The 14,377-nt window shown below is 49.6% G+C and overlaps 1 protein-coding gene across 1 annotated transcript in view; it reads right to left on the reverse strand.

The window, feature by feature from the left end:
* Window positions 1-14,377, reverse strand: part of NIBAN2 (niban apoptosis regulator 2) — a 94,595-nt gene that overhangs the window by 30,583 nt on the left and 49,635 nt on the right. Inside the window, exons 3-4 of the mRNA XM_077835847.1 lie at window positions 2,219-2,347; window positions 1,278-1,383 (exon numbers count right to left, since the gene is read on the reverse strand). Of these exons, the coding sequence (XP_077691973.1) occupies window positions 1,278-1,383; window positions 2,219-2,347 (235 nt within the window). The remainder of the gene's footprint in view (window positions 1-1,277; window positions 1,384-2,218; window positions 2,348-14,377) is intronic.

Genomic DNA, 14,377 nt, shown 5'->3' on the forward strand with positions numbered 1-14,377 from the left:
TTTGAGCCACCCCTGCTCCTGCTGGAATCTTTTCACCCTCCTCCTGGCCCCACCCCCGGTGCTATTTTACACACTGGCAGCAGGACACTTGAATCAGACTCTGTGTATTTACACACTGTTGTGCTGAGGCATTTTTCCACAAGGCGCAGATCAGTCTAGAGCCTGCAGCCGCAGCTCTGCTCTGAAGAGGGGTGTTCCCCCCAGCACCCCTTAGGAAAGAGTCCCTGGAGCGGGAAGGTAACGTGTTCTCACCAAGGCATGGGGAGGGTTTCTACAGGTGGGTACCAACTCCCAACCCCACAAGCCTGCTCCTTAAAAACTAGGTCATTCCACGGGATTTTAGAAATCACCAAAGATTCACCTGGTTTTAAAAATCTGAAGAAAAAAAAATTCCATGCACATAATCAGAACCAGGACTGCCCAGTGATGCTGCAAGGGGGTGGCTAGCAGGATGGCCCACCTGAGCCTACCGAAGCCAGCTCATTTCGAGATCACAGGGGGATGAGCTTGCAGTGATCAGGTTTTCAGCGTTGCTCAGCTCCCAACCTGCACTAAGCGCTTTTGAAAACCTGGCACTGAGCCCTTGAAAACGAGCCTTCTTTCCACCTCCCCCCTCACCTTGTCTCCTCCACCCCAGCCCTCTCACCACTCTCCAAACAAGGGGGTGGGAGGAGGAGACTTGGCCAGAGAAGTTTCTCATTTGCTAAGTGAAACAGTTTCAGAGAAATCAAGTGGCCAGCTCTGGAGAGCAGAGGCTAGAAGTGACAGGCTCCCTTCCTGGAAGGGAGCAGAGACAGCACGGATAATCCCAACTGCATTCTCAAGGAGCGGAGCCAGGGAGGGCGAGAAGGCACTTGTGTGGGAGGAAGCCCATGCCATGCAAAGGAGTGTTCATGTCTTCATGGCACATCAAGGGACACCAGATGTTTGCACTCCTCCCTACCTACACTTTGTCTCCCCCCTACTTACTTTGGAGCCACCTCTCTGGCTCCTCTGTTCCTTCCAGTGAAGAACACTGAAGCCAGGAGAGTTCGACAGGGACAAAAGGGGACCAAGATCACACGTATCCATGTCCGCCTCCAGCTCCTGTCCTATAGATGTTGGAAAGTATTTGGGGATAGCAGACGAAGGGAAAAAACACACACGTAAGCCAGCTTGGTATAACAGAGGGGCCGACGTACATGACCTGTTCTAGTCCTCCATTATCCCACCCTCCCCCTTTGCATCTGAACGTGCAGAGCACCTGGGAGAGGAGGTCATCAACAGGGTGGACTTACCTGGTAAGCTGCTATTGACAAGGTCAAGATACTGGTCCAGCGAGGTGAGGATTTTGTAGCCAGCGCTGTTGAGGACTATTCGAGGCTGAATCCCTCTGTCATAGGCCTAGAGAGGAAGGAGAGTCAGTCTGTGGGAGTGGTTCTCAAAGCTGCTCAAACCAGGATCCATAACAAGCCCATGTCTCTGAAACCCTGTTAAGCAGGACCTGTGCCTTGCTCCTCACCCTTGTTTTTGGCAGGGGTTAATACACTAAGGCTTGTCCATACAGAACTTCTAGCGTCTGATTCTTGTGAAGTGGGTGCGTGTGCATGGGGAACCTGCTGTGGATGTGGGATACTCACTGGTGTGAAAGGTAACCAGGTAATCAGGTGCCTGCAGCCTTGCTGGAGGATTGTGATGGGGGAGAGGAAGCGGTTGTTTTTTGATACGTCTCCCACAGAAGTGCAATATGAGAGACTGCTCCCCGCAGGAGACGTCCCATGCGGGAGGTCAGTGGGCTCCATGGAATTCTACTGCGTCAGGGAGACACGACGTCTCAAGCTCAGCCTTCCCCATTGGCGAAGGAGCGCCCCAGAGCTCAGGACAGCCCTTCAACTGGTGCAGCAGCCAAAGGAAGCCAAGAAGTTGTTCAAAGCTTCCCTTTAGTTCCCCAGCTCTGTGACTTCAGCCTGGCTACATAAGTCCATTTCTCAACTGGAGGCACCGGACGTGCTCATGGAGGCCTTGCTTTGAAGCATTAAGTGCAGTGAGCACATTGGCTTAGTGTCACTCACGTGCAAGAGCTGTTTGAGCAGCTGTTGCTGAAGACTCCTTGACAGGAGGAGAGCTCCTTCAAGGGGTACATTCCCTGGCAGGCACCCCCTGTGCTGAACACGCCTCCTGGACAACAACACCACCCACCACGAAGGGGAGAGGGGTGGAGAAGCAGCGAGGGCCTCACCAGTTTGTTCTCGTACAGGACCAGGCCGTAGTTGTGCGGCACGACACTGAAGCGGTTTCGCCACTTCTTGTTTTCCTCCACGTACTGGAAGAGGTTCCCCGAGATGATGACGCGGTCGTCCAGAGGGACCTGCACAGAGCAGGAAGGAGAATTGATGGTACGTTAGACAAACCAAATTCAGGGGAGCCAAACCTCATATGCCAGCTGGGGATCTGGCCCCATGCCAAAAAAAACGCTTAGCTCTTATCTGCATGGCGTTTTCTAGTTAGCTCAAGAGCTAGGTAAGCATGATTCTCATTTTTGAGATACAGGGAAGTGGAGGCAGAGAGGCAAAGCGACTTGCCCAAGGTTAAACAGCAGGTCAATGGCAAAGCTAGGATTAGAACCCAGGTCTCTTGATTCTCAGTCTGGAGAAATACTCCAAAGCCAAGAGCTGGAAGAGTCCAGTAGGTGCGAACAAACACATCAGACATCATACTTGCCTTCAGAAGCCTCACGCTCATTACATTCCCCCTCCTGCTCCAGCAAAGCGCATTCAACTTATTGATCTGTACCACAGTAGTGCCTAGACTCCCATACAGATCACGTATTATGGTGCCAGGCATGGCACATAGCAAGAAACTCCCCATGTGACCCACGAACCCCTTAATGTCAACTGGCAAGGACATTACAAGAAAATGCTGGTTCAGGTCCATACATTTTGGTTCACCAAAGAATGTCATGTGAGTTTTTCAGTGAAAGCCAGGGTCACACTGGTCATTGATTCTGTTGTGAAATGTAGAGAGAGACACTATAGGAGGAGTTATGTGTATATACTGAAAAGACGTTCTTAGATTCTTATCACAGCAGAAGTGGAGAAACCCGTTTTCGGAGGTTTATTCACTTGTCTCTCTCAGATGTAAATTAAATATTGTAAACGAGGACAGTGGAGTCCCATTTATATAAAGTTATTGAAGTCAACAAGGAAGCAGCACAGAGGCAAAACAAGCCCCGGGATGTTCTCCCGTCTCCGAGCACAGACTATGAGCTCTGGGGATATGAGTAGATGACAGAGATGACACCCCTCATCCTACACCTAGGAAGTAAATGGGGCAGTGCATTTTCATTCATGAAAACAGGCTCTCAGACAGCTTGGTTGAAGATGCTGCAGCGAGCACAGGGGGAAGACAAGCTTCTTTAGACAAGAGAATCATAGAATCATAGAATATCACGGTTGGAAGGGACCTCAGGAGGTCATCTAGTCCAACCCCCTGCTCAAAGCAGGACCAATCCCCAATTTTGGGTCCAGATCCCTAAATGTCACCCTTGAGGATTGAACTCACAACCCCGTGTTTAGCAGGTCAATGCTCAAACCACTGAGCTATCCCTCCCTCAAACCTTTTGTAGTGGTAAACACCCATTTTTTCATGGTTTGTGTGTATAAAAAGATCTTCTGTACTTTCCACAGTATGCATCCGATGAAGTGAGCTGTAGCTCACGACAGCTTATGCTCAAATAAATTGGTTAGTCTCTAAGGTGCCACAAATACTCCTTTTCTTTTTGCGAATACTCTGAAACCTGTCTTTAGACAAGAGAGTAACTTGTTAAGTTTAGTCTCTAGAAAGCACATTATGATTTTGTTTTATAGGTAACCCTTTGTTTCCAACTCATTATTTCCTGATGCTTTAGTCTTTGACAATAACCCTGTGGTTTTCACTATCAATATATCGCAATGCTGGGATATCAACCAAGGTGATGACCTGGAGATGAATCACACAAGCTAGGGGGACCACAGACCTGGCATTTCTGAGCATGTTGGATGGATAAGGGGCTGAACACTGCAGGGGAACGCTTCAAAGGGTCTCGGGGACCGGGGTGCACCTATCGCTAAGCTGTAAGGCAAAGTGAGGGCTGGCAGAGCCCAGACGAGCGTGCTTGCATGGCTAATAGGCTAGTGGTATCAGGGAGCTGACACCCAGCAAAGCACAAGCAAGATGCCCTTTCGCTGGAGGCAGGGCGGTAACAAGGGGACGCTCAATCCTGGGTACCCTGAAACAGTCACACCCTACACAGAAGGATTTATAATCTAAATGCATAAGGCATACATAGCATTGGAAGTGAACAGATTAGGTTAGTGGCCTACAGTCACATAGCAGGTCAGTGGTGGGAATAGGAGTCAGGTCATCCTTGTCCTAGTCCAGTGGTTTAACAACCTGTGAACCCCTTTCACTAAAATGTCAAGCCTCATGAACCCCCTCCTAAAAATGAATATTTCCAAGGATTTTCTCCTTTACCGGAGTATAAATTATAAAAGCAGTGATCTTGGAAATATAAACATTTGTTTTTATGACATTCTCATTATACACTATTATTAACTATTTACCATTACAGTATTTTTATTACATTATGAAAATGGCAACACTCTTCCAAGATCTCACTTTCGTAGCTTGTATCACCTTGAATAAACCTGTTCTAAGACAAGGCTCTTAATGAAACCTAAGGAGTATCAGATGTGAAACAGCATGAAGGGATTTAAGAAGCCAGCTTAAAGAGTTCCTCGTACACAAGCGTTTAGGTCTTGAGCAGTCCAGGCAAACAATGCACGTTGCAAAAAAAACAAAAAAAACCCAAAAAACCCTTAAATTTGTTCATCATAATTTTAAAAACAATACCAGCTGCCTATTTAATTTTTAAAACAGCAAAAAATATCCACCTCCCTTTCCATTTCTTATAAGGAGTCTTGGTGTTTAAATGTCTTCAGTATGATAGACATGCTTGCTTTGATCTGCTTAGCTCTTGGAAGTCCAGGAGCTCCGGGCTGCTGGCCCCATGCTGCCTGGAGTCCCTGGGGACAGCTCTACCCACCATTAGGGAATTCCCCCCCTTACCCCCTCCAAAGAACCCCTGTAACATTTCGCGAAACCCAGTTTGGGAACCACTGTCCTAGTCCGTACAAAGACCCATCCACTGGACTAGGCGGCCTTCAACTTTCTAAGCTAAGCTCCTGTGTGTTAGAACTCGTTTTGTGATCCCAAACACAGGCTTGCCTAATGGTCTGAGAGAATTCACGTCTCAAGGGAATTTTTATGACCCACGGAATATAAACAAGAGCAAAAAGCACTTCTTGCGGAGAGTCTCTCTCTCTCAGTCTTGTAGCCAAGTTCTCAGCAATGAAAGTCAGCAAAAAGGATCAGTATTTATGAGATATTAGACAGGCATAAGTGATCGAAATCCATAGACTCGGCCTTCCCCCTGCAATATTTCAGATGGGAAGCAGAGGCACAAAGACTAAGGATATGTTTTCATTGCAGCATTAACTCAGGCTCCTGCCACACACAAAAAACCTCTCATCTGAGTTTAGTGGTGCTTTTAAGCAGGCTAGCTGGCCTGGCTGGGGGTGTGGGCTAGAGCTCAGGTTCCACCTTCACTCTGGCTGGCAGCGACGCACCCACTTTGCGGCGAGGACTCAGGCTAAGCCATTTGAATGCTGAAAATCCACCAATGCCTTCCCACAATGCCCCCCCTTGCGTCCAGAAGGACAAACAAGTCCTCCCACAATTCACTTGGAAAGAATCATACAGCAGCCCATCTGACTGCAGCACAAAGTGACACATGGGGAAGCATAGCACCGGTGAGGATGCAGTAACTGACACGGCTTTGCAGTGGGGTTGCTCACACCTAAACTAGGCTAACTCAGTTGCTGATCACCCAAGTTAACCCTACAGTGAGGGATCACTGTTAGGGTACGTCTACACTGCAACGTAAGCCCAGAGGTAGAACTCAAGTTAGCAGATCATGGGTTTGTTAACCTAGGGCTTGAGCATCTATGCTCATTTGTAACCCCAGGTTAGGAAGCGTTGAACCCTGGGTCCCAACCTGGGGCTCCAGCATCTACATTGCATTACACAGGACCAAGTCCAGTCACCCTAATCCCAGACTTCCTAGCGTCCTCCAAAAAATCTGGCAGCTCTAGCCCTTAGTTCGTGGTGCAACATGAGAAAACTTGACTGTCCAGAGGACAAAAAGTTGGTCCATGGGATGGTGGAATACTTTTGGCAGACTCCCAGAGCATGAGTCCAGTGGGGCTGTATTTACACTGCAAAGCAATAGGGTTTGACTCCTGGGTCCCAGCTTGACTAAGGCTTGGACCCCGAGTTAGAGGAATGTGTGTGTAGCCAGAAAGGGGGGGGGGGCAGCGTTACACTTGAGCCTCAGTTCAAACCCTGAGCTTACACTGCAGTGTAGACATAACCTCAGTGACTTGTCTAAAGTCTGTGGCAGAGGAGGGATGTGAACCAGGGTCTCCAGCTAGCACCCTAACCACTGGACCACCATTCAGATGCATAACACACACCACCAACTTGGATCCTACTGCTGCTAACAATCTTTTTCTCTCCCCAGCCTTTGAATATATTCACTAAGTATCACATCTGCCACCATTTTTTTTTTTAAAAAGCAACTTTCTTGTAGGTGTGTCTCATGCCAGTGGGAACAAACAGGGCAAACTGAGTGGAAAAATATACAGGGCAAAAACAGATCAGCATCCACCAAGACAGACAGGAATTTTCTTCCACTCTTTCAGTTATCAGAGTAGCAGCCGTGTTAGTCTGTATTCGCAAAAAGAAAAGGAGGACTTGTGGCACCTTAGAGACTAACCAGTTTATTTGAGCATAAGCTTTCGTGAGCTACAGCTCACTTCATCCGATGCATTCCGATGAAGTGAGCTGTAGCTCATGAAAGCTTATGCTCAAATAAGCTGGTTAGTCTCTAAGGTGCCAGAAGTCCTCCTTTTCTTTCAGTTCTAGTAACCTGGGTGTTGCCTGTATCAATACTAGGTATAAATTTTCAGATAAAAGTGTAATTGTTAGCTTGACAGTGTCCCTTAGAGAGACTTGCCTGCGGTCACACAGCTAGACCAAGGCAGAGCCATAAAAAGAACCCAGGAGTCCGGTTTCCCCCTCCCCTGCTCTATCCACGAGATTGCTTTAGTAATCAACATTCCCTCTAGGGTCATTATCCAGGGTTTTATAGCAACAGTAAATAGACTGGCTAATTCAATTAAAAAAAAATGCATCACGCAGTTCTACTTTTCCAAGGTACTTGGAAGAAAAGTGCAAGTAGAAAATACAGTTGAGGAGGTGACGAATTCGAGGGGGCGGGTAGTGAGAACCATTAAAAGTTAAGTCAAGTTAATGGTAAGCTAATCATCAGGCAAACAAGTGGGGTTTTAGACAGTAACAAGGATTAAAAGCCCAAGGGTGGAGAGAAGCACACGGAAACCCAAGGCCTGCTACATAGACTATGCAATAGGACATTCAGCGAGAACACCCCACTGACTGCATACACCCTCCGAACAAGATCCCTCACACCCCCATGCAGGTATTGGGACGAGCAGCTATTAGGTGGGGCCTCAGTAGTCAGGAGTGAGCAGGTTTCTCCAGCAGAATGGCTTGTCACAGTCTGTGCTCAGAGCACAGCCCCATAGCAAGAGCTGCAAAGCCCCTCTGAGGTCAGCCTTGCGCTCACGGGGTGTGGCATGAATGAGATGCGCATGGGTGATGGCTCTTTAAAACCCAAGTGTTTATTCACAGCAGATGCCCCGTGCAGCCTGAGGCCAGATCCAGCTGGACACAATGTTCAGACAAGCCCATTGGTGCTGAGGTTGATGTACCTGATCCCCTGTAGAATGGCGCTGGGTTTCAGTGCTAGCCACCGAGAGCTGGAACAGGGCTTACCTTGAAGCCAGCACGTCAAACTCCAAGCAATGGAAATCAAGGCAGCCCCTGGGGGAGGAGAGGCTGTCCCAAGGATCTGAGAGCTGTGTTTTGTTTCTTCCAAAGATTAATCACAGCTAGAAGCACTTTCTGGCCGACATTTGAGAGACTCACATTCCACCAGTTGTGGCCAGCCCTGCCCTTCCCTCCCCGTAGTGTGATCCAATACCCACCACCATTAAGAGATGCACCGGGAGATGCGGGGAGGAGGGGGGGTCTCATCGGGACCAAGCAGAAGCCAAGGGGTGGGGAGGAGGTGGTCATGGGCAATGGCTTCTATTGCAACCCCATAATTCTGGACACCCGCTTTTAAAGTAGTCACAGCCCATTTAACATCACTGGTCTTCCTGGGATTATAGTAGGAGACCACTAACAGCAGCCCCTGCAATCAGCACAAACTGACCCCTGCCCCAGGACGTGAGTCACGTGTCTATGGACTCCAGTGGCTACTAGTCACAGGGACACAGATCCCGGTCCACTATGCCCAAGCACGAGACAGCACCTCATTTCAGAGCAAAAAAGCAAATCCACCACCTCCTGTGGTGGCCTCCAAGTCATGAAAAGCCAGAGGTGTGACCTGTGATAGAAGATAACCAAGGGCTTGTCTATACAGGGACGTTGGACCAGAATAGCTAGTGTGGAGTGGATTACTCCATAATAGCGACTCCAGTCTCCCTAAACGTGTCGTGAGCCACAGCAGCCACCCCACATCACAGCAAGCTCGCTCTCCTGGTAGCCTGGAGTGGGGCCAGCAACAGGGGGTTGGAATGTCCAGATTTCCTGGGACCCAACTCTCTCCTCCTTTCTAAAGGTTCAACTCTCTCCTCCTTTAGAAAGGAGAATCAGCACAGTTCACATGGTGCAGACATCCTTCAGAGGACATCTTAAAACCAGCATCCCTGCCTGCCGAGCATGCACATGAATGATCTCACAGCATCATCTGTAACAGCAGAGGTTTGCCCTGGGGTCCTTGGCCAACAGTCCCCTGTCCGTGCCAAGCGCCAGTTTGCCGCCACTTTCCCCCTGCCCCAACTGACCCAGCCAAGCACATACATAGTTCAAGTGCTCTGGGATCCTGAGGGATCAAAGGCTCTAGATAAGTGCAAGTTATTCCATGGAGTGTCTGGCTGGCTGGGCATTTGTCCCTGGGCAGCAAGACAGCACCACAATTATGTGCTTTGATAGTTTACATTCAGGAGAGCAGGGGATCAGCTGGAACACCAAGCTTATTTGATAAAAAACAAACCAACAAACAATGGGCTGCTGCAAACAGCTGAAGGATAATTGATCTGCCTTCCTGCAGCTGCCAGTTACCATAATTACTCAAGAGGGGCTGCAGCCCGTTAACAGAACCCTTCACATACTTTTTACATACTTCTGATTAAGTGAGCTGTAGCTCACGAAAGCTTATGCTCAAATAAATCTGTTAGTCTCTAAGGTGCCACAAGTCCTCCTGTTCTTTTTGCGGATACAGACTAACACGGCTGCTACTCTGAAACCTGTCATACTTTTATGGTATTTCACACGTCGTGATGCAGGAGACTCCAGGGGCCTGACATCCCTCTACCCCTGGCCCCCGGCCAGAATGAGCACATTATCTTGCAGGAGGTAGTCCATGGACTGTCATAATGGACAGAGTTACACACACCAGGAACAGGAGAGGGAAAGAGGCGGAGGTGACACCAGCCATGTAAGCAGGCTGGTGGAGGGTGTGGTTGAGTAATGGGGGCAGATCATGTTTAAGGATTTAGGGTGGGGGAGGTCCAAACACACCCACTCCCCGGTATCATCGAATCCAGGTCCCTTCACTGGCTTTACAGGGATACTCATTTTTCTGCTTTGTCAGGAAGAACAAAGAATTCAATATTTTAATTATTAAAAAATGCCCCCAAAACATTGAGGCCTCCGAGGATCTCCAAGCACTTTGCGAACACGGAGCCAGGCAGCACTTTCAGCATGAGCCAGGTTTGAAGATGGGGACACTGAGGCAGACAGAGCCTGCTTAAGAGACTTGCCCAAAGTCACCGAGTTAGACATAGAACACGCAGCTCCCGACGTCCACTCCTGGGTTCTAACCACCATGTCTTGCTTCCTCTTACGGAGAGAGCGTGTGGGCAGACCGGAGACCTTGCTGAATCTCTGCCTAAGCAGGAAGTGCCAGGGGGCCAGGATCTAGACATGCCCAGTGCGCGCCTGTGCTTTCCAGTTTGCACCATTCTGCCAAGGGCTGGAAACAGGCACCGCACGACAACACGCCATGCCCTCTGGCGAGCGCTTACAGCTCGTCGGCAGGATTTCAATGGAGGGCTCACCTGCCTTATGGGCCAAACTGCCGACTGGGCCCTCTGACCCTGAGTCAGGACATCTCCGCACAGTCAAAGCAGGATCACAGGCCAGGCAGGCAATTTCCAGAGGCAAACAGGACATGAACTTCCCTTTGGACGACTTGGCTACTGCCTTCCTAGGTCTGTTTTCAGTATATGGCAGGGGGACTAGACCCCGGATGATCAAGAGCTTCCTCATTCTCTTAACTCCTACGACCCATAATCCTAAAATCCAACCACCATTAACAAGTTTCTCCCCATCCCAGTATGGGCCAGAAGGGGAAGCCAGGTTGTGAAGTAAAAAAAAGACACATTGGTGTGTCAAGGGAGTTCTGGAGAGAGACGTCAGAGATTCAGCAAGGGGATTTCCCCAGGGCAGAGGGGATAAGAGCAGCCAGGTGATATCGCCTTTAGAGACAGATTGCAAGCAAGGAGGCGGAAAAGGGACAGCAAGAGAAGCGGTATTTATTCATTTGTTAGTGAGCACAGTCGGTCTGGCACCCACAGCACACAAGCACTCGCATGCACACAGCATCTGGGCACACGTTGCTTCTGCTCAGTTTCCCATCATCCATTACAATACAAGCAGGGCGAGGCTGGCTTGCCCATATTTGTAAAGTGTCTCTAAGATCTAGATACAAGGGAGTAACTCCTGGATTACTAGGGAGGCCTGAGCGGCGTTCATCAGATCTGCAGCGTGGCGCAGGGTTTCGTAGCATCTCATGTTGCCAACAGCTGAGCTTGTCCAGCTCCCAGGTTGGCTACTTTCTCTGCACCCGCTTGCCCACAAGCCATCACTGGTCCCAAATCCTCAGACACATGGAGTCAGGCAGTCTAGGCAAACAGCCAACAGCAGCAATGACTACAGCTGTGCACTGGGGCTCTGCAGGGACCCCAACAAGTCCAGCTCTCTGTAGTGCAGTTGATTTTTAGGGGCTTGTGTGATAAAGGGAGACAAGTACGGCACATCCCCAGTCAGGAACTGAAATGCCACGAGACAACATCTTTAATACAGAACAATGGCCCACGAACATTATAAGGCACAGTGTAGGGCGTTCCAACTGTGACCGGGGTGAAATGCCTATTGAATCAAGACTGATCATTGCAGGCTGGAACCTGTATATCCATAGGCTGCACCTCTGTATTAAAAGATGAAGCCAGCTGCAATCTGTTCTGTTTTATGAACATTATGTGCAGCACTCTGGGTGGGCAGGGCACAGTAGCCATGGCTTTAGCCTGTCTCTAAAGGAAATCAGGTCAGAGTCCTGAGAAGTCCTGTTCTCAAACTGCAATCCCCCTACCCATTTACTTTTACATGGCATGTTCAGCACGTCTTGCATTGTTTTCCACTTGGGGCGGATACCTTTTCCCACCTGCTCTGCAAATACAGGATGGAATATGCAGAGTCCAAACTCACTCCCTTGCTGGGGATTGGCTTCATAAATTTTATCTCTGCATATTCGGCTCAAACCTCCTGCCCCAACTGCTCCTAGGGTTCCTCCCTTAGGATCGCTCAGCTTATACCCTAGATCCTCACTCCTTTATTATCCAGATGAGGTAATAAACCACCTGCCCTGATGAGTCAGCAAAAGCCACTTCACACCCCGCCTTCCTGGAAAAGGGTTTCAGGCAAACACTGCCTGCCAGTTATGCTCCTCTTCCCCCCCGACACACACACAATCAGAGATACTGAGCAGAGATCTCAGAGTTAATGTGAATTTAAAAGGCAAGTTACAAGCTCACAATATGACTGCTCAGCTTCACTCCCCTCTCCACCCCTTTCCTTGCAATTTCCATTTAGCAAGGCCTTGGTGTCAACGAGAGACACATTAATCCACAGGGCCTCATTAAGTAGGGACACCGTCATTCTGGCAGGCTGCCCAGCCATGGATATCAAAAGCAGGCTGAGAGACTGACAGCACTGAGAAACTCTAATTGCTCCTATGGGTGCCTGGCAGGAAGAACGGAGGGTTTGTTCGTGAACCAAAGCCTCTTGCTTCCTGGAGGGGTCCCATCCTTGCGGCGCTCCTTCAGAATAGAACCAGGTGACTAACTGGAAGCCAAGTCACAGCCGCAAGCCAGCCTCTTCCGAAGCAAGCAAGTGGTTCAAACATGTGGGGGCCAGAGTTCCAAGGGCTCAGCACCTCCAGTCAGGGCCAGATTGGAGGGAGAGCTCAGCACCCAGTGTGCCAACGAACCTGGCCCCGACTGTGAGTGCTGAGCCCTGACGATTCTGCCCCCAGCATAGAAAGAGCTGATCGCATACCCTGCTCCAAGTACCAGGGGTTGATCTTCCTGCACCTGCAGTCAATGAGAGTGATGGCTACTCAGCACCATTCAGGATCAGGCCAAAGATTTGGCTCTGCAAGCCAACAATCAACTCTGGAACCTGGTATGGCTGGGTGGCAGGAGGTTTCGCAGCGACCAGGAGAAGCTAAACTGATTTCCCCGCAGCAGCTCAGCAGGGGAATGTCCTATTTATATAATCATCTGGTTTTAAAGTTACACCATGTCCCTGACCTCTGCGACTCGCTTCCAGTTCTCAGACATTCCACAGCCGCTAACTGGGATTTATGACACAGGCAACCTTTAAGTGGCACTCACTGGGAAGGTTGGATGTATCCGCGTCTTGGTGATGCACCCAGCACTCATTGTGAATTCCAGGGCCCCATTCCTCAAAGGGATCTCATTCATTTATTTTGCTCAACACATCCACTGCGTGGACTGTAACCTGCACCTGCACTACCCTCTATTGTGACATCCATGCTGCTATGGGACAGGCTAACACCCAGAGCTGGATGCATACCACACAGGTTACGCGGGTGTCTCATCTGCTCTACACCCAACATAGAAGATGCCATAACATTTTCCATAAGAGTAGGGGTGTGCCTGAGTTACCTGGGCTAGATGTTCCCTTTCTCCGTGAGATTGTGTACAGTGTGCCATTAGGTGGTTGCCCTCCACCCCAGAGGTGGCTGCATTACAGCACTGGACATTCAGCGCTATGTGCTTATTTGGGGTTCAGTTCTGATCTCTCTCTCTGGTGTAACTCCATAGACTTTTGTGGAGACTTTACACCAACATAAACCTGATCAAAATTGGACTCAGCGCTTGTGAAGAACTTTGGGATCCTACAAAAAAAACAAAAACACACCACACCAACTCCTCCTTCACCATGACCCAAACCCAACCTCAGCTCTCTTCACCCCATATCAGAATCAGTGAAAGGCTGGTGAATTCTACTAATATCCTAGTTGCTTGATCTCTCTCTCTCGCTCAAGGGTGGAACATACAGTTGTCCTGCCCATCCTAGACTTTCCCCACCATCACAACTCCAGCGGTGAGCATGATAGACGAACAAGGCTCCAAAAGCAGCAGGCGTTTAGCGATCATCATGCCATCTATTATTGAGCCTTTGTTACGGTAGCACCTAGCGGCCCCTAATTGAAGTCAGGCCCCATTGTGCTAGGTGCTGTACATACTCAGTGACAGTCTCAGCCTCAAAGAGCTTACAAAACCAGCTCTCAAGAAAGCCGGAGGACTTGCTGGGTAAAACGCCTTGCCTATGGCAGAGTTCCCATCGGCAGGGCAGCACTGGTAACAGCAGCGGCTGGAAATCTTAGGGAAAAGAGGCTATTGTAGACCCAGTCAGGGAAGTTATCTTGTAACAAGAAAGCGGGGTGCCTTTGGTTCCCTGAGCCCAGCATCCATCCTGGGCTCCCTGTCTGCACCCCATTCGCTCTCACCTCCGGTGGCTGCACTTTGCCAGTTAACCAGCATTGGGAGCTCTCCCCAGAGACCCCAGCATTCCCCCTTTCCTGCCACGTGGACAAGCATGCGCAAGAGGGTGCAGGCGTTCAGAGAAGTTACTTAACCCACTTGGGGCCCACCTCTAGATCCGAATCCGGCTCCTGTGGAGCCACGTGCTGGAACGGGACTCAAGAACATAAGGCCTGTTCACTGGGACAGCAGCTGTGTGCATGATCCTCTGGGCATGTCTTGGAGTTACCGTTACCTAGCAAGGCTGCACGGCCACATCCCTGTTCTCACCTGCACCGCTGCATGCACTGATGGGTACAAGG

The sequence above is a fragment of the Eretmochelys imbricata genome, chromosome 16 (genome assembly GCF_965152235.1).
Source record: "Eretmochelys imbricata isolate rEreImb1 chromosome 16, rEreImb1.hap1, whole genome shotgun sequence".
Classification (NCBI taxonomy): Eukaryota; Metazoa; Chordata; order Testudines; family Cheloniidae; genus Eretmochelys; species Eretmochelys imbricata.